General features: G+C 35.5%; 2 protein-coding genes across 3 annotated transcripts; both read right to left on the minus strand.

The window, feature by feature from the left end:
• Positions 1-3409: 3409 nt before the first annotated feature.
• On the minus strand, positions 3410-5641 carry LOC131930229 (zinc finger protein 511). 2 transcript variants are annotated; one of them, XM_059286636.1, is made up of 7 exons: positions 5515-5641; positions 4965-5373; positions 4769-4825; positions 4431-4572; positions 4215-4336; positions 3993-4118; positions 3410-3817 (listed from the first exon to the last, which is right to left on the minus strand). In XM_059286636.1, the coding sequence occupies exons 2-7, from the start codon at positions 5303-5305 to the stop codon at positions 3655-3657; spliced, it is 951 nt and encodes a 316-aa protein (XP_059142619.1). In that variant the 5' UTR covers positions 5306-5373; positions 5515-5641; the 3' UTR covers positions 3410-3654. The 2 variants fall into 2 exon arrangements, with proteins under 2 accessions (XP_059142619.1, XP_059142620.1); XM_059286637.1 differs by having other exon boundaries at positions 4965-5386; positions 5515-5630.
• An 8363-nt stretch (positions 5642-14004) lies between these two features.
• LOC131930236 (transmembrane protein 192) lies at positions 14005-21574 on the minus strand. The gene is made up of 6 exons (XM_059286648.1): positions 21354-21574; positions 16730-16888; positions 16323-16560; positions 15996-16145; positions 15796-15901; positions 14005-15469 (listed from the first exon to the last, which is right to left on the minus strand). The coding sequence occupies exons 1-6, from the start codon at positions 21381-21383 to the stop codon at positions 15307-15309; spliced, it is 846 nt and encodes a 281-aa protein (XP_059142631.1). The 5' UTR covers positions 21384-21574; the 3' UTR covers positions 14005-15306.
• Between the last annotated feature and the right edge of the window lie 129 nt (positions 21575-21703).

A 21703-nucleotide genomic window follows, 5' to 3' on the forward strand; every position in this document is an offset into this window, starting at 1 on the left:
GGCACTGAGGAAAAATCACTACGAACCATCGCATCTTCAAAATCATTGACTGGGGGCCAAGGCTACACTCGCTGCTATTGCACAACTAAGTGCACAACAAATCGCTGCAAGTGTAAAAATAACAAGCTGCTATGTAATTCTAAATGCCATAAAAGTTCAACTTGTTGTAACAAATGATGATATTGATAGATTGAGACTATAGTACAATAAAAAATTTGAATGTTTCTGTCATTTACTTTAATTAATAATCAATAAAGACTTAATTTCATGATCTTTACGGCATAAAAAAAAAACAAAATCTGCTCATGATCTTCGAATTCGGACTTTGGCCGGTCGTCCCTAGCCAGATGATCTTCTAATTAAGACTTTGGCCGGTCCACCATGGCCAGTCCGCGGACTGGCCGGCCAAACACCGAAATCAAGAGCTATTTCAGACTTTGGCCGGTCCACCATGGCCAGTCTGCGGATTGGCCGGCCAAAGGCCGAAATCAAGCAAAGTTTCGGACTTTGACCGACCTATGGGAGGCGATATTGGCCAATGCGCGGATTGGCCGGCCAATCCTAGCATTGGCCGACTTCGGGCTTTGACCGTAACATATATATATATATATATATATATATATATATATATATATATATATATATATATATATATATATATATATATAAAGACAGAGAGAGAGACATAGAGAGAGAGAGAGAGAGAGAGAGGACAATGTTCCAGCCATTTATGTCCAAATGTAAATGTTAACGAAAATATGTGTGCGTTTAAAAAAAATATTAAAGAACGTTTCATAATACTAAGCTCAAAACAGCAACAGTCAGTAGCGTAGCGAGGAGGGGGGGGGCGGGGGGGGGGACATATGTCCCCGGGCGCCGACCTTAGGGGGGGGGCGCCAAATTGAAAGTTTGAGGGGGGGGGGTGCAAATGAAAAGTTCGAGGGGGGGTTGCAAATCGAAAGTTTGAGGGGGGGGGGGGTGCAAATGAAAATTTCGAGGGGGGTGCAAATCGAAAATTTGCTCCCACGGGGGCGCCAAATTGAAAGTATGTCCCCGGGCGCCGGGAAGGGTCGCTACGCCTCTGGCAACAGTACCTGATTCTAAACATCAACCTATACATCAACTACCATCCCTCATTATCATGGTTCGTTACACAAATAGGATAAACATCATCAGTCAAACCATTGAACAGAAAACCCCTGGTTACTTACTTTCACTCTCCTCGTGAGCAACAACCCCATAAGAAATAATTAAAATATACAAACATCAAATATTGGAATAGTATCATAAGAGTATATAGATTTTTACACCATAATAGTAATAGCAATCATTTACAAAGCGTAACGTTAACGTAAACTTAAAACAATATTAAGAAATTGTAACAGATAATTTTACACATACGGAATACTCTATATCTATTACAAAAATAAAAGCGACAGTTACGTATTAAATGTTATAGGATATGCACAGAATTTTCAATAATATTAATACCTAACTTTAAACAGAGCTTTTAAATAAAATTCAACCTTAATATTATCTGAAATGTGGCATGTTTTATCTGGGTTTTACTAGTTCCTCTCACCACCCCGTGTAATTACCCCAATACACAATATACCAGTACATATCCCTTTCTTTCCCTACAGCCATTTACAAATCCTTAACCCTGTTGCTAACCAAAACAATATGCTTATCTTTAATCTGAGATATTTATCTCACGGGCAAGATGTCGTGCAATATAGTAAAACTATCTGATCTCTCAAGCTGATCAGTTTCTTCCAGGCATCTTTTCGGGGATGGGGGGGGGGGGGGGAGTGTTCAGATGGTGTGACGTCACACTGTTGCATTTTTTAAAATTAGAATACGAGTTTTAGCCGTTATTTCGCGTTTTAGAAAACTGTTTTAATAAATTGTAATAAGAATAGATTAAAAAAATCTATGTTGAAAAAGATCAGACAAGATTTTGAAAAATGTCGATATTTCAACTATAATTTTGAGGGGGGTCGTAGGCTAAGGCGTGACATCATTTTAGGGGGGGGGGGGGTTCGGGCTTTTTGTGACGATGTTTGACGGTTGGGAGAGGTAAAAATTGTCAAAAAAGTGACGTCATTTAGGGGTCGTCCATAAATGACGTCACCCTCGTAGGGGGAGGGGGGTCCGTAGTTTTGTGACGGTGTGTGATGAGGGGGAGGGGGTTCAGATGATGTGATGATCACACTTCTGCATTATAAAAAAGCAATGTTAGAAAACGAATTTTAGACGTTATTTCGCGTTTTAGATAACTGTTTTAATAAATTGCAATAGGAATTGATTAAAATACTCTATTTTGACAGAGTTCAGACAAGATTTTAGAAAAATATAGATTTAAAAAAAAATTCAACTGCAATTTTGAGGGAGGGGGGGTGTTGTATGCTGAGGTGTGACGGATTTTAGGGGGGGGGTCTGGCTTTTTGTGACGATGTGGATGTGTGACGGAGGGGAGGGGGAGGTAAAAATCGTCAAAAAAGCGTGACGTCATTTATGGATGACCCCAAACCTACATGTGGCAGCTACTTCTCATTGCTTCTTGTATAAAAAAAAAACTAATTTAAAAGGATATGTTTGTAATTGATATGATGTAAATATAAATAAACCTTTCTTCATTCCCTCTTTTGATGGATTTATTGATCGTCATAAATGACGTCATACACCTTGGGGTTAAGCTTTCGTGACCATGCGAGATAGGTGCTGCAAAATGTAACACCACATTTAAGCATTTAAAAATATTTTTACCATTTAATTTACCAAATAAATTTAACGTTATTTCACAAAACCAATATTATATTCTAACATGTAGGCTATTGTTCGTAAAGTACCATTTCTGTGTATAGGAAATCGCTCAATAGTACATAAAAACCTACACACAGTGAAATACTATACTTCAACATGAAATTTCGTCCAGCTCATTGAAACAGTACTCGAGTTATCGTGTTCACAGACAAGATCGCAAAACTGGGTTTCTCCGGCTCAGAAAGGTTAAACGTCGAGTTTTGTCAAAATCTGTTAGAGATAAACCCATTCTGAATTTAATTATTTTTAATGGATTTTAAAAAAATACACTGTAAATACATATGCGTTAAAAATAATGGATATCGAAATAGTAGTAATGCGCATTCTTCATTAATTATTGATTACAGTGAGTCCCGATGAGCCTCCCTTTAGTGACAATTAAGTTAAAGCAAAGGTACACAACTGTTTCAGTACCCTTTAAAAAATATTAAAGTTATCTCCCTTCTCATTGTGAAGACAAAACGGCTCATTCTCTTGATACGGATTTTTTGTGGCCATTAATGTATCTATTTTCGTATTCGTTTCTAAATGACAAACATCTCTACAAAGTTTGTAACCAAATCAACAAGATACAAACCCTGATATTCAAACAATAGAGTTTATTTAAAAACAAGTGATCTGTAAATGCACAGACAGTATTATAATTTACTGCCCGAAGTATGAGATAATTATTAACATATTTTGATAGACAATTGACTTCTTTTCAATATATGTACACCATTTAGATTTTAGTCCAATTGAGGCATTTGAAATGTAGCAGTAAAAGGCTTTTTAGTTCCATACATCTTAGATTTGAGCTTAACATTATAAAGCCTAAGCTTGCAGATATCATTCAACCAGTGTATCTGCCAGATCTGAAAACTTGACCGTCTCAATATCAATTGTAGTGTCCACATCCTTCTTCCCAAGCTGGTGCCAATGGCTACCCTTGCCTCTCTTCGGAAAGGCTCTGTGTGATCCATGATAGCCAAAGGAAATGACAGCGGGTACACTACAGAATAAAAACAAATGGTTAAGTTGTTTCTGGTTAATAGGGAATGGAGATTAGCTTTTAACACAATAGAGATCAGCTTTAAACACAAAATTAGATATCAGCTTTAAACACAAAATTAGAGATCAGCTTTAAACACAATAACAGAGATCAGCTTTAAACACAATAATTGTACCTTTTCCCTCTGCCTTTGGATTTCTTTTTCCCTTTAGATTTTACATTTTGACATTGTGTTTCCACGCCATCAGTTTCCATCAAACTGGAACTTGTACTTGATGTTTCTTTGGACTGAACTTTTGCTCTAACAAAAAAAAAAAGTTTTGTTTAAATACATTTTGTTATTTTTGTATGTAATGTAGATTTGTTTTTTAAAATTATTGAATTGTTTTTAACTCACTTGGATGAAATGAGCCCATGAAATGTAAAGTTGGCAGGATATTTATGTTGAGAGACAAGGTGGTCTTTGCGTAGCTCAGCTGTTCTAAACTTTTGGTCACAACTTTCTACCAGACAGCGATACTGTCAATACAATTTTAAAATCCTAAGGGTAACAACACATTTCATTTACAGGATAAAGATAATGCATGTCAAAATGTACATTTTTTTATTTTACCATGTCAATTCTTGGACTGAGTATTTGAAAATAAGAGTCATGGTTCTCTTGAAGGTGGATGTCCAGAAGAAAGTTTGAAACAAATGTTCTTTTACATGTAGCACAGGCAAAAGCATGGCTGTTCTGATAATGAGACTCATGGCTGTGGATTCAAGAACGACCTCATGTCAGGTGTTGAGTTAAATCAAAGTAAGCCTAAATACCACACTAGTAAAAATAAAATCACCTTTGAATTTTGTATATAAGAACGACACTTTATTTCTCTATTTCTTTACAAAAGTTTTATCCTAACTATCAATTGATTAGACTGCCTTTAATTAAATATGTTCTTAATGTACCTGGCTATTGTGGTAAATACTTGGTGACAGCCATTCACTCCACATACAAAACTTTTCCTAAAGGAATACAAGTAAAGTTTTCAAATAATAAACAAATACAATTTAGTTTAAGGAGATGAATTAAAATGGTGAAGGAAGTAGAGAGATTAGAAAAAAAAATGCTTAAACAGTGTAACAGCAAATAATGTTAGCTCACTTGGGATCACTGTCATGAGTCATCTCAGTCAGATCACCTCCTTCACTTTGTGGAGCATCATCATTAAGTGCTGTTTGTTTACTTGTGAAACCAACTTTTTCAGAATATTTGTAAGTGATCTGTGGTCTCCACTCAGCCTCTTCTAGTCTTTTCACCATCTCATGATCTCGAGGGTCACAGTAAAGCTGCTTGCCATTAGCACGGTGATAGGCTAAAGTTTCTTTTAAGCTCAGAAAATAGTTTACATTTTCCTCACTGCCACCAAATAAAGAGAGTAATTCTGATGCTTTTAGTTCTGGAAAAGAATCACTGGGAATGCTGTTCAATCTCTGCACCTCCATGCCCGAACAATGTTTAATATTAGTGGTAGATGTAATACAGTAATCCAGTCAACTTGAGTTCATTCAATCTGTTAAAATAAGTTGAAAGTACAAAATAAACATTTTATTTTAGAAAGAGCACTAAGAATTTTATATAGATTCTACAAAGAAATTATTTCAGATAAGGCTTGTGATTGTAATTGCCCATTTACAAATTTTATGTGACTTACAAGAGATGTTTTAGAATAAATATCAGTGTATTTATTTTTCAGCTATGTTGAAATACATTTGGTCCATTAAATCATCAATCCTCTCTTGCAAAATGTCCACAATCTCAGCCGCAATAAATAGATGAGTGTCATCAAGATCCTATACAATGAGTTGAGTAAAGAAATTTATATAGGCTACATGTCTTTCATATAGTAGATCTAGATCTAGTCTAGATTCTAGTCTGATCTTAATTACTGGTGAGGGGAGAATGACTCTTTGGTAAAACCTTAGTTTAGCGTCGGAAATTATCGGGTAATGTTTGTTGAGTTTCGGTAACCAGAGTTACGGTAAACCATAGTTTATTTGACCATTAAAATATAAATAAATTGAAAGTCGATTGTAGTAAATTGTTTTAATTTTTTAAGTTTAATCGACAAAAGGAAACAAGAATAAATATAATATTAGATTTAAATTAGTAGATCTAAAGAAAAAAACATAGATATAAATAATATAAATATACAATAAATAATGAAGTCAAAAGTAATAATTTAATGTTTTTGTCTTGCAGCGGATTTGCGACCATTAATTAATTAGATCTAGATCTAGCTAGCTGCTAGGCCAATTAAAAAAAATCTAGATTACGAAAATAGTAAAAATTATTACAAAGATGTAAGAATGATTACAAAAAGAGTAAAAGTGACTAGAAACAGGGTTCGTACACAATTTTGAAAATGAAACAAGACCTTTGTAACCACACCATTATTTTTGCTTATAGCTGAGAAACTTTTGTCTGCTATTAAAAACTACCGGTATCCCCCCCCCCCCCCCACACACACAACAAGAGACGGTGGAGGGGTCACTGTGAGGTAACAGTAGCCCAGTCTAATAAGTCATATCATATCCTCACCAAGCCAAACAGCACCATCTACGTACTTGGGGTCACGGTGAGTTCATACAATTTTAGATATCAGTGACCTTAGTTACTATGAGGGGCGGGTTAGTCTAGCCCTAAACATTTTCACGGTCAGTCAAGCAACAACAAAAAAAGACAGGTCTTACACTCTTCCCCCCTCCCCCAATGACGTAGTAACTGAGAAATCAGGTTTCATCTGCGATACCCAGCGAAAAACGTCATACCACAGTGTAGACCAGTCCATAATTAACCTATTAAACAATGTTTAGTAGCAGAGATATTTAGCTGAAACACTTAAAAATAACTAGTTATACAAAATGAGTAATAAAGTAGTATTTAACACACAATTAAAATAAATCTATCCAAATTTTAAACGTTCTGTAGGGCCTATTAAAAATAAAAGATGACGCCAAATAAAGTATGGTTTACAGTACTTCCGGTGGATACCGGAAGTGTGTGACAGACTTTGCCATTGTTTTACTGTTTTTTTTACTGATATACCATTCCGGAATAATAACCGACGCTAGACTAAGGTTTTACCGACTCTTTTTATAGGCCTACACCTTTTACCAATTGTCAAAAGAAGTCAGACCCAATTTTACACTGTTTTAATAAACCACCCTGCGTAAGTATTAAGTATCGGGTTGTGGTAAAATGCGAGGCAAAAATGTCATGTGACCGACGATTTTTTGCGCACTTCTCGCAGTTTACCGCCTCGCCATTTCGCAATTTCCCAACACCCCCAGCCCCCAGGAATATCATCATTATTTATCAGGAGTCAGCATGAACCCTGGTAATTACTCCCTCTATTGAACTCTATGGTAATAATGATTATAAGTTGACCTATAAGTACCTGCAAAACAAATTTTCGACCGAACTCGTTTTTTTCATCCAAATGTAAAAGAAATTGTTTCATTGCTGGATCGCATTCTACAAGGACCCCTTTCGTTACATTCACCATTTTTGGTGTTACTAAAATTTAAAACCGAAAGTGTCCAAACATTACCGAAATAAATGCCAACAGAATTTATCTTCTTATAGACTTTAGTGATCATAACTTTTATCATAATAATTATAATAATAATTTCACTAAATGCTTGTTATTTATTGTTGATAATGCATTAAAATATTGTATATTTGTTTTAATGTTAATTAGTTAAATAAACTCTTAATTGTGCGACGTAAAACCAGGGGCGGAACTACAGTGCCGCCAGACCCCGCAATGCGGGGGGGCCCAGACCAATTGGGGGCCCAAAAATCCTGGCTAAATTATTTAAAAAAAAAATTAGGTGAAGGTCGAGTTATCTTTCTTCTACAGTTACAAACAAACACGATAGTCGGCAAACGTCTTTGAGAAAAATGCACTGACTATAGCTCGAGAGACCGCCAGACATATAGACAACTTCAAAGACGAAGCATCTGAAATTTGACTGTGCCGGTACGCTTTGAAATCGGGCTGGGGAAATGTTGCGGCGAGGCGACTATCCAGGTCTTCTAGACCAGGGGTCTCCAAACTACGGCCCGCGGGCCGGATACGGCCCGCGAGGTCCTCTCATCCGGCCCGCGGCGATCTTTTTGTTCTCGGAAAAAACGTTTGTTGGTGATGGCTGAGGAACTTTGCCCAGAAAAATCAAAGACATGCCTGGAACTAACTGGCCCCGAACTGAAATTTGATAGTTAATGCGGCCCTCGGACTGAAAAGTTTGGAGACCCCTGTTCTAGACGATCGGAAAAAGTCGGCACTATTGATGTAGATGTTTATCGGCGCTTTCTTGTCCCCTTCCCTTCCCAACTCTCTCCCCCCCCCTCCCCCTCACTTCTACCCCTCACCACACCCTTACTCTTACAATAAGATGTAATGCATAGATTAACGAACCGTCTATGAACTGTAAACTGACCACTTCTGCACATTTTGTTAAAGACACTAGTCAGTAGTTGTTCATTTACCTGATGAACAGGGGCGGAACTACAGTCCCGCCAGACCCCGCAAAGCGCGGGGGGGGGGGGGGGAGGCCGTTTAGGGGCCCACAGCTGACCAACATTTTTTTTTTTAAATTTTGAATTTAATTTTTGCCTTAATATTTGGTTTGTAAAAGAAAAACACTGTAGTTGCGGTACGATTATCTTTATTTTACAGTCACTATACCACGCTCTTCCGCAAAAGATAAAATCCATTACACAAGCTACAGTGTAAAATATAGGCAACTCTTCAAATTTTGAATGACTTCTTTGACTCGTTGCCCCCCCCCCCCCCTCCCTTTGATAGCTAAATAGAGGACACGTAACTGTTTGACCGATCCTCCAAAGTATACTGTGGCGGATGGGGCAGGGGATGGGGACCAAAAAGAGGGTTAAAAAATTGTCGACAAATTCTTTACATATTTAAAACAGTTATTTATAGTTGTATTTTTTAACCATCGTCAAGGCCGAGTTCTATTTCCCTACAATCAAACACACGCTGTCGCCGGCAAAATTCTTTTAAAAAAAAACAACAAAGTCCATAGCACGAAAAGCCGCTACATATGAAGTGGGCTTGCAATACTTTCAATATTTGCGGCATTGGTAGGGGACCCGAAATCCATTGTACATTTTTCAATGTAAATATGTGTTTGTGATAGTGGTTGAATTTGTATCCTGTACTATCTTGTATCGTACAAATAATTTTTAAAAAATAATATAATACTAGAAACTTCAGTTTTATATACGTTTACTTGTTTTTGATTTTACAAGAAATATAGTAAACTTTTAAGGCCTATACTTCAAATTATCTCCCCTGAGTAAGTTTTACAATGGGCGATGCTGACATACATAGATCAAGGCGTTTTGTTGTCCCTTTCAAGTTTTTTCCCGAGCCGACCCCTATCCCATCCCTCTTTCTCAACCTCACAAGTATCGAGGAGATAAATGTATCGTTTATGAACTACTTCCTAACCGTACGATTCACCACTTCAGCACATTTTGTCAGACACTAGACAGCACTAGATCTAGTCAACACATATTAATTTACTTTCATAGTATTAGGCACATCTAATTCACAAAACAGGGCAGGTAAGATTATTTTTTATATAATTATTTAGAAATTAATTAGAACGTTTAGAATTAATTGAACATTATTAATAGTCATTGAGGTGGGGGTGTGTGAGGGTCAGGCTTTTTGTTAATCCCTCCCTCCCCTAAATCAGAAGGTTATCCAACGCGTGACCTGGCCACATTCAGTTGTACATGTGAAAAACATTTTTCTCTCTATTATTATTATGCATTACTGCATCATTCACCCAATCGCCATGAAAACTTGGGAAGCTGTTGAGTACAGCCCCGCAAAGGTTTCTGTCATAGGCCTAACATTTGTACATATTTGAGTGGGGACTCCTAACGGAAATATGTGATTTAGCGCCCCGTGATCCTGCATAAGCGGATGAGGTTACTACTTGAATACAACTGGCGTCAGTGTCATCCTGAGCGCATCACATATGAGCAAGTTGGCCCCCACAGACAGTCGTTTAAAAGTTCCCACAACACTAGGAATAAGTCTCGCTACTACACTCGATGACTAAATCTAATTAGGTGTCGCACCAATGTTTCTTCCAGGGTAGACTGTTTTCGGGGGAGGGGAGGGGGGGGGGAGCTCTGCCGGAAGAAACAATGTGTCACACCCATCACCCGTGCAGTAATGTAACCGGTAGCTCCAAGAGCCCCGTGACTCCCCTGACACCTGGGCCGTCGCCGAGGGATTTATAGCATGCCTTGGCGTGTCTAGTTGGTAGTGTGGACAAACCCGCGCCCTAAGATCCAAGAAATGAACTGCCGACATTGTTAACATTTAATTCAACTTCTGGAAAACAGGGCACACGGTTAGTAACGTTTTGATGAAAGCCTCAGTTTAGTGTGTTGGACTAGATTTAGAAAGGGGCCAGCTCGTGTGTTGGAAAACCTCTGATTTATTCGTGTACCAGATGGAATTTTTTTTAAATTGAGAGCGAACCTTGTTAAATATATATATATATATATATATATATATATATATATATATATATATATATATATATATATATATATATATATATATATATATATATATATATATATATATATATATATATATATATATATATATAATAGATATCTATATCTATATAATATATCTATATCTTATCTATATGGGGTCATCCATAAATGACGTCACACTCATAGGGGGGAGGGGGGGGGGGGGTCCGTAATTTTGTGACGATGTGTGATGAGGGGGAGGGGGGGGGTCAGATGTTGCGACGTCACATTTTTGCATTATAAAAAAGCAATGTTAAAAAACGAATTTTAGACGTTATTTCGCGTTTTAGATAACTGTTTTAATAAATTGTAATAGTTTAGACAAGATTTTGGAAAAATATCGATGCTTTAAAAAAAATTCAACTGCAATTTTGAGGGGGGTTGTAGGTTGAGGTGTGACGTCATTTTAGGGGGGGGGGGGGTCTGACTTTTTGTGACGACGTGTGACGGAGGGGAGGGGGGGGAGGTAAAAATCGTCAAAAAAAGCGTGACGTCATTTATGGATGACCCCTATCTATCTATATATATATATATATATATATATATATATATATATATATATATATATATATATATATATATATATATATATATATAGGGGCCAAAAAAATTCTTCGGGAGGGGGGGGGGGGCTTTTTTTCTAGTTCCGCCACTGATACACATGACATGTTGTTGTGATTAGATTTAATTGAATTTTTTTTTTCAAAACCCGATCAGGCCAGAAATGAGTATCCTATGTTCGTATTGTGTGTTTATATATATATATATATATATATATATATATATATATATATATATATATATATATATATATATACATATATATATACATACATATATGGGGGGCCCAAAAAATTTTTTTGCGGGGTGGCCCATTTTTTCTAGTTCCGCCACTGCGTAAAACACTTCTACAAATCAATGTGCCAAAGGGGTCCTGACATAACGGATGGACTGAGAATATAATCCACAAATGACGTCACGCCTTTTTGGACATTTTTACCTCCACCCTCCCCTCCGTCACACGTCGTCACAAAAGGCCAGACCCTTCCCCCTAAAATGACGTCACATCTCAGCCCACCCCCGCCCCCCTCAAAATAGATGTTGAATGTTTCTTAAAACATCGCTATTTTTCCAAAATCTTGTCTGAACTCTGTCAAAATAGAGTATTTTAATCAGTTCCTATTACAATTTATTAAAACATTTATCTAAAACACGAAACAAGGGCTAAAGTTCGTTTTCTAACATTGCTTTTTTATAATGCAAAAGTGTGACGTCACACCATCTGATCATCACACCATCGGAGATTTTTCTCTGCATGTGGTAGATCTATATAAAAATAATAAAAGTGAATTGCAGTGACAATGTTCACACGATCGCCATGAAAATTTGGGAAGTTGCTAAGAATATTTCTGGGGAGGTTTCTGCGGGAAAAAAAAAATCAAATTCGCAGGGGTGGCGCACCGGCAGGGCGCGAGTTGTTTTTTCTATATATACGGTATATAAAAATAAAAGTCGATTGCGGTTTTACACCGTTCATCCGATCGTCATCAAACTTTGGGTAGTTGATTAGAACACTCCAGGTAAAAAATCATTTTTAACTTCGCAAGGGCGGCGCCACAGGAGGGTGTGATTTTTTTCTATATACGGTATATAAAAATAAACGTCGATTAACACCGTTCATCCAATCGCCATCAAACTTTGGGGAGCTGATTAGAACACTCCAGGGGAGGTTTCTGTTAAAAAATCTTTTTTAAGTACGCAAGGGCGGCGCCCATGGAAGGCGCGATTCTTCTCTAAATAAAAACATGATGGGCAACAATAATCCTTCACTATATCGAACCAGACGCGTCCTCCAGCGCCCCCACAGGGTGCAATTTGGCACCCTGGGCTTTCCCGTGAGCGTCTACGTTAGTTCAAAAAAGTGCGATAATGGTGCCTTATAGTAGCTCACTAAATTAAATCAGGTGCGTTCGCCGGCGCCCGGACAGGTTGCGATTTGGCGCCCTGGGCTTTAGCGCCTACAATCGTTTTAAACAGTGTGATAAAAATGCATAGGATGGGGTTTTAGAGTTGTTCACTAAACATAATCAGGTGCGTCTGCCCTGGGCCATTTTGTGAGCACTTTGGCGACTACGTTAGTTTAAGGAGCACCCTACAATATTGACAAGGCGGCACATGACATTCGATGATTGAACCGAGCCAGGGACCGTACACGGCACCCCTGCGTAGTGTAATCGGGGCTCACAAAAGCGTCCCTCTACGTCCCCGACATTTAGGCGGTGAGTGATTATCGGTGATATTACAGCGAGTGATTAACGTAAACTTAAGACTTTCATACATGGCGTGCTGGGCGGTAGTGTAGATAAACCTGTGCCCCGATACATTGTTTAGATTACATTTAAATAACTCAGTTTAAGAAAACTAGGTCACGTGTCTAAGAATATAGGTTTGGTAAAGCATTAAAGAAACCCTCATAAAATATTTTGTCAGATTTTATTTGTCTTTAATGCATTGCAACACCTTTCATTAAATCGCTATGAAACTTTGGGAAGTTGTACATAATATTCTTGAGGTTTCTGTGAAAATATATTTTCATTTTGCACAGGAGGCGCGGGGGTAGAGTGCAATTTGGCCACCCCGTGGCACATACGTTCATTTTAACAGTGCGATAGACTATTGATACAATGGGGCATTATAGTCATCCACCAAACTAAATCAGGTGTGTCCGGCATGCCCCGGTAGGGTGCGATTTGACCCAGGCTATCCTCGGACTTACTTCTAACCCCACGGTAACACGCGGGGATGGGCATGCTAGCTTGTAATAATAAAATACTTAAAAAAACTTTTTAAAAAACCACGTTTTTCTTGTGGACTAAAAAGTAGAAAATAAATTTTCATACATTTGATGACAAAAAACGTGGGTACGTTTTTTGTCATCAAATGTATGAAAATTTATTTTCTACTTTTTAGTCCACAAGAAAAACGTGGTTTTTTAAAAAGTTTTTTTTAAGTATTTTATTTTCTCCTTTTTAGTCCGTTGCTACACATGAAAAACGTGGTTTTTAAAAAAAGTTTTTTATATAGTTTATTTTCTACTTTATCCAATTGTATGACTTGACTAAGTGTTTATAAATACACGGACTAAAAATCTTGAGCGACCAGGATTCGAACCTGGGTTGTCGCAGCCACAACGCGAAGTACTAACCACTATACGATCACGGCCAGCGCGCTCACATCGATTGGGGCCGAAGTAACTGTGTCAATAGGTCTTCAGTCTTGTCGGTATCTTTAGAAATCATGTCCTCAATTTTATGGTCCTTAGGGCGTAATTAAATTAAGCTAATTACGGTCTCTAATTGCTAGTTTTTATGATTGCATCTGAAATTGTTAGGCGAAAGTAACCTGCATGCCAAATTTCAGAACTATAGAACAATCAGAAGTGGGCTAATTTTCGATGTCAATTTTAACAACAAACACACAAACGCAAAGCTGAGTTAATAAAAACGTGTTAAAAATACAAGTTTGTACCTAACTGTACAGGCAACCAAATAGTAAACTATGGACGTAAACTAAATAAATTAGAGCTTATCGAATTGTAGGCTTAATAAGAAATCTTTGTTGTAACTAAACACTTAAGGACTCAATACATTCATTGGATGAACTACTAAATTAAAAACATTAATTTCAAACATTGTACAGTACCTCTAATTTTTTATTTGTGAAAATATGAAATTAGAATTCATGTGATGTGTTCTCTTATATAAAACATTCAGAAGAGTAGCTTTAGGCTTTTATTTTAAAAATGCTTGCAGCATAATTGAATTAATGAAAAGGTATTTTATTTCAATAATTTAAACTTTAAGTGATCACGCTCTTAGTTTGTATCCTTCACACGCTTTAGTATTCAACTAAAAAAAATGCAATAGCATGGAATAATTTATGCAAGAAGAAACAAATGGAACTAAACTATTTTTATAAGATGTGATATTAAGCATCACACTTTACAGGGCGGAAAATCTTTGCACACAATATCATTTTATTTCACTGCACTGCCTCAACATGAAGCTTCAGCTTTCAAATGATAAAAAAAAAAAAACAAGACAATTACTGTTTAAAAGCTATATTTCATTTTTTGCTTAAATAGGAGTTGTCATGGTGTTTAAAAATAACAATACACAAAAGTAAAAAAAAAACAAAAAGTAAAATCTTATGTTTAACAATGACATTTTAGAGATATTTATTGTTTATAGCACATGAAATTCCTCCTTTACAACACAGTTGTACTATATCTTGCTGTATTAGTAGAGCAACACAATGCCCTTTTAATTTTAAACACACTAACAGATTTTATTAAACATAATACGTATCACATTCCTTATTCAAAATAGTTTACAGAAAAATTAAATGTGTCTCATTTAATAAATTGTCATCAATATAAATATCATTTTATTAACCAAAGCATCATCTGACTTTTGTTTACTCATATCTTAAACACAGTTACCATAATTGATTATTTATTAAGATGCCAAATAGAATTAAGAAGTAACAGAGGCTAATTCATAGACATAATCACCTGAATAAACAGAGCAAAAGTCATGCATGCAATCAATGTGTGAGCACATAAAAAATACCATTATATCCAACAATGTATTAGATTCTGTGTAATGGAAGTAGTGAAATAAACAGAAGACAATGAAATGTATGAGAATAAATGCAGATTGATCTTTAGTTAGGTTGTAATGACAGTCATTTTACCCATATGAATTCTTGTAAAAGTTCCCAATAATAAAAATGGTATGTATATTATTTTAAGACACAATAAACTGGTAATATTTATACAATAAATTGAGAAAAACTAAAATGCACCATGTACGCTTCCTTCTCTTCGCACTCCTTTCAGCTTATTTATCTCTCCCTGAAGAGTTAAATTCTTCTTGGCCAATGTTTCAGTATGTTGCCTCAGATACCTTATCATGTCAGCTTGTTTCTCCATCACTTGATCTTTATAATTTTCATTCCTGACGAGTATATAGCATGTTTTTTTTTATTAGAATGAAGAACAAACTTTATGCCCATCATTTAACCCTCATTTCTAATCTATGAATAACTTTGCTCTCTGATTTCCCCTATATTTAACTAGTTAACAATTATTACAACGCTTAAAACAAACAAACTGAAATATGTTTGTGTTAACAGCTGGAAATAAAATTTTGCAACAGAGAATGATAATTTGAATCAATAAAGGTAAAAATTAATGAACTTTAAGTGATGTACATCTTTTAAGATAACCTACTTGTTTTGCAATTATAGCTTTAACAGTAATGCTAATAAACAGTCCACCAACCTAAAGCCTAAATCTGCAGAAGAATGGGAATTGACAAAACTTGTCATCAACTCTTCCTGTGTTACATCTGGCAATGCTTTTTTATTATTAAACTTCACGGTGTGAACTGAAAATACATGATTGACAATAATAAATATAAAACTTTACTAAGCATTGCTATTGAACAAAATTACACAATTAGAATCAACCGTGTAACTCACCTAAGTAGATGACCAAAAAAATGAGTGCCATTGCACACTCAACACTGACCACAATTTGAATATATATAATTTTATTTAGGAATGTACATTTTCCATCTTGTCCACAATGATTATCAAGAATTTTCATCACTACAACAATAACTGCATTGGCTGGAATGTAAAATAAAAAACAACTAAATAGTTTTTTTATTTAGTAAATTGTGAATAAAAAAATCAACAGTGCTTTAAAATTTAGAGACAGATATCCATTTTGAAACACTTATCAATAGACAAAAAATTAATTATCAGGCTAAATTCAAGAAAAAAAGAGGTCAAATTTTTTTTTACCACAAGAGTTGATCATGAAAGGCATCCGTCGAAGGTTTTGAGTTGTCCTGTAAAAATCCAAATATCCATTTAGCCTGCTTTCATTATGTTTCATTAGAAAATATTTATCAAGCCCAAACAGGATAAACCACATCCCTCCATGAATATATAGTGTCAAAGAAATAGAATCCTCCCCGCATTTGAGGTTGGCTTCACCACAGAAGAATGGTACCAGATAAGCTGACACAGTTAGTGCAATCTGAAAAGAAACACTGGGTATTAAGGTAATTTGAAAAGGTAAACTTTACATTAAAATGACAAACTGAGGTCTTTAAAATTTTGGGTCTTTGTATTACGCTTAAAAAAATAAATAAATGGATATTTATTTTTATTTTATTCAATCAGAAAATGATAATATGGTGACTTACATATAATATCTTGGCTAAAACTATAGCCCATGTTGTCTTTATTGATCGATGGTTAATCTCTGGACCTGATATCAGCTCTATGTGGTCAACAATTAGATCATCATCAGAACTGTTGGTCGAGTACATGGCTGACCGATTGTCAGAAAACCCAAAGTAGCTCTGGAATGACAATAATTAAATCTAACATACACATTTAAGTGATGCAAAAAACAAAAGGTAGACCACAGTTTACACACAGTGAACCATGGCTACTTGGACCCAGGTTAAAAAAACTTACCAGACACTGTACCATCCTGCTCCAAATGAAATAGCTTACTTAATAGCAAAACTCACTAAGCTTTAAATTTACTAATTTTCTGAATTTTTTTCATTTATGCAATACCAATGATTTTATTATTTTTAACTGCTGTTATTTTTATATAATGGGCATAAATTATCATTGATGAATTTTTCATTTCTAGACTTATTCTTCTGTATTCTTCTGACAAAATTATCTGTACTGTGTAGTTGAGAAGTAGTTAGGAGATCTAGTCTATAATTGAAGTATAAAATACATTAAAAAAAAAAATCTATTTTAACAGCCTATTTATTACTATTTAAATATACTATTTAAGTATTTATCGTATTAATCCCTGTTCCATCAAGGCAACACATAGGCCTAAACTCAACAAACATGTGCATCTTCTTTCAGGTAGAATCTGCCATATTATAATTAGGCCCATTCCTGTGATAGACCTAACTATTTTAATTTTTAGAATTATGGATTCTAGAGAAATTTCGTGAAAATACTCAAAACGCATATGTAGATCTACCTGTTATTTAACAATTTAATTTGGCCTAAAACTTTTCAGTAATAAATGAAGACTAGCGATGTTTCCACCAAATGCAACCATGCTCATTTAGACATTTACTATACTATAGTTAAGGAGTCACCTGTTTTTCACATTACTAGTCGCGAGCGATTTTACGTAGATCTACCTAACCTAAAACGATAGATTCTAAGATTAGGCCTACCATTTTTATTTGGTAATCTATCGTTTTAGCGTAATCAATTCGGTCGCCACTAGTAATGTAGGGATAAGGTAACTAATAAATATGGCTTAAATATGAATATATTTTAGTATATTCTACTAAAATACTAAAGATAATTGAATATTAAACTACATTTAAGGTTTAAATCAATAAAAATGTCATGAAATTAAGGTTTAACATCGATGTTCCAGATACTAAATTTGCTATTAAAAACAGCGGCCATCTTAAGAAAATATTATTTTGAGTCATTTCCCTTTAATTTCTATTTGTATGGAAATGTATTGATGTTTGCTATTAAATACGTTAGTCTTGTGTTTAAATACAAAGCATGCGTTTTTTTTTAAAATTCTGCCCTTTAAACAATTTAATTGACTGACAATAAACATCAGTTCTAGAATTATTTAATTATTATTATGAGATGCAATTTTTACACATTAAGATACTCCCTATTTTTATAGAGCTACCACTACATATCTAATGTTTATTTAAATATTAGTTTGAGTTAATTCTTATTGTTTATGTTATTGTTTGTTTGCTATTTTCATGTAATATTTTCATGCTTTTTTCCTTTAATTAGTGATTTAATCATAAATGACGTCCCGTTTTTTTACCTTTCTTCACCTTAACACCCCCCCCCCCCCTCATTTTCGCCGTTACGAAATAGTCGTAATGTCGAAAATTACCTTTTTGCCCTGCCTGTTAAAAAGTCAAGCCATAATTCTAATGAAAACGATATATTCAGCATTTTTGTATTTGGCGAAATACATAACGTTTCACGTTTCTTGTCCCTCCCATTTCCCGCGTAAAACGTCGTCTCAAAACCAGTTACTCCACCCCTTAAGTGTGCGATGTCATTTATGGTAGATGTCAAGTCCTATATACATTTTGAATAACCTTTGTTGTCAAAATGTTGATACCAAATACCCAAAATGAGTTATATGGTGTTATCCATAAACGATGTCACATATGCTATGCTAATGTGCCGTCAACTTACGCAGGGTGGTCCGGGGGGGGGGGGGGGGGGGGGGAGATGCGTCTATTTTGGAATCTTCTTTAAAGCTGTGCTCAATGAAATTGAGGAACATAAAGCGTTCGTTTTCATGCATACATTTGTTCATAACGAATGATCATAACTATTGCATGCCTATTGTCCTAAGCGGTGTTTAACAACCTGAGCACATCATCCCCGCCAAAAAGGGCCTGCCACTAAATGCCTACCGACGAAAATAAGCCGCACTATATTGACTCCAAATGAAATAACTTCTGACAATAAGGCTCAAACCAAGTAGCTCCTGGCAACAATATTCGACAAGAGTCCAAGACACCATTAAGTGCCGCACCAGGTGACACTCGACCTCGCTACGCCACTGAACTAATGTAAAGCCACAGCTCAGTATTGGCTTAAATTTAACATAAAATAGTGTTAGCAGTGGACAGCCTCTAAGACTGTGCATTAGGAGTACGGCCGTCGGCAAAACGCCAGAGTCCGACGATATCGGAACATCAATTTTGTCTTTTATGAAGTGCGGAGCACCTTTAGCTTAAGACCTGAGCTTGGCCCCTGTTGACACCACCACTAGCGCCGCTTATGTCCACATATTAATCACACGTTTTGCGTGGAGCTTAATGGACAGACGTTTATAGGTGGGACCGGGAGCCTAAATGCATTTACCGAAGCCGCTGTGTCACGGGCATTTTAGAGCCGAACATCTCAGGGCAGCATGTTGCAGAAATTAAAAGCACGTGAATTTGTATAGTAGAGGGAGAACATCATGCCACTGTAATAAATTAAACACCAATATAATTCACCGAACTAAAGTCATTTAGATCTATTCGTCAGGCTAAATGTCGCTAGTCTCATCGTCATAGTCATTTAGTGCCTGTTTTGATTTTTTTTTAATTACGCGGTATCTTTTTCTTAAACATTAGCCTAATGACAAATGACGTCACACGCGCCGCGAACTTTGTGACGTTGTGCTTATTGGGGGATGAAACGGCGTGGTATAGAAAAATGACGTATTTCTTTTTTTTTAATTGATAGATTCTAATTTTCCTACGAACTATAGGTTCATCTAGTTTTTTTTTTTCTAGAGGGAGATATCACTATATTGTGATGGGGGGGGGGGGGGGGGATTTATATATAATCTCAATATATTCTGATTTGCTACTATTCATACGGCAACCATTATACTCGTGAGGAGGACGGGAATCACTCTTATGTTCCGCAGACACTAATTAACAATGTCAACAACTTCGTTTATGAAATAACATGAACTTTATTAACACACACTTATAGATCATTTGTACAATATAAAAAAATACGTCCGTCTTCTACTATATCTAACCCCCAACTAACTTCACTGTTGCGTCTTACGTCATCGGTACATTGTCGCACCATGCTCACGTCACACTCACGCCACACAAATTTTATTGAACACGCGCACAATACTCTCGCACCAAATCGTCTACTGTCAAGTTCGTACCGTCCTATGGTAACCTCTACTCGTCTAGTCTAATTCTATATATCTACGCTATGACATATATAGTGGGTGGTTTTTTGTTGTTGTAATAATGTGTGGTGGGGAGGGGTAAACATTGACTACTGAAGAAATAAAAAAACTGATGATAGCAGAAGGAAAAAAAAAAAACCAAAAAAAAAAAAAACAAACCATGTGGTATTCAAATGTAACTAATTAAAATTTGAACCTATTTTAAAAAACACAATAATCTTAATTCAGAAAAGGTGTAGGCCTAAGACTAATGTCTACAGACAAAAAAACAACTAGGCTTAATTAAATGGATCGCCCATAAATGACGTCATACTTTTCCCGACGATTTCCCTCTCACCCAATAGTTACTAAAAGCAAGATGATGATTTAATATCATATCGCAGTTCTACTATACCCGAACCCTTAATCACAATTTCTAACGAACACGAATATATTCTTCATCATTTTTGAAAAAATATTTTACACCGTCCCATATTTTGAGTCCAACGTCATTTATGAAGAATATGGACGACCTAATAATTGACAAGTTAATCAGTACAAAAGGGTTTAATAAATGTTGGACCTCCCAAAAGTCTTTGAGATCTTGGATGTACATACATACATACATAGCCTTAATTTCAATTGAAATTAAAGATAAGAAGACGGCCCTCTGTCCCACTTTTATTAAACAAGACAGCTATGTATATTCAACAACAAAATCAACACAATATACATACGAATAGACATGTGTATCAAGGGAAACTACTCTAAATTTTATTTGGAAAGATGGCCGCTGTTTTTATCTGCTAATATTTATCTCAAACACCTTGTTTAAAGTTAGTTTCATGATATTTTAAATTGTTTTGGTCAGTGATTGTTATATTAAATCAATTATCTGTTATGTTTTGTAACATTTGACTTAAATTATACTTATTTAAACAAATATATTCATCAGTTACCTCTCCCGCACATTTCTACTGCAGCCGAATTGATTACGCTAAAACGATAGATTACCTTTTATTTTTTAGAAATCAGCAATTTTACTAAATTTTAGCCAATTTAGTTGAATTTAGTAATTTACTTACTTACTTACTAATACTTACCCCTGTATTCTGGTTTGACAAACTAACCATTCTACGAAGATTGAAACAGCATGAAAATCAGTGCTATATTATATCTTTCTAAAAATCAGAATATTTGATAATAAGTAATTTCTAGATAATTTACTGAATTGAATTAAAATTCAGTTCACATTTTAAGAATTATAGAATATGCTGAAAAGTGAAAACAAAATTGAGTAAGGTTGTTGATAAGGCAGCTGATCAAACTGTAACATAATCAAACTTTGATAGCAGTATAAAAACTAATGTAGATCTAGGCCTATATAATATAATAAATAAATATTCTCGTTTCGTCTTTTTTTTTAACTTAAAAAAATAATTTATTAATATCT

Source organism: Physella acuta, unplaced genomic scaffold (genome assembly GCF_028476545.2).
Source record: "Physella acuta isolate Inbredline_101_S28 unplaced genomic scaffold, ASM2847654v3 ptg001743l, whole genome shotgun sequence".
In the NCBI taxonomy this organism is placed as follows: Eukaryota; Metazoa; Mollusca; class Gastropoda; family Physidae; genus Physella; species Physella acuta.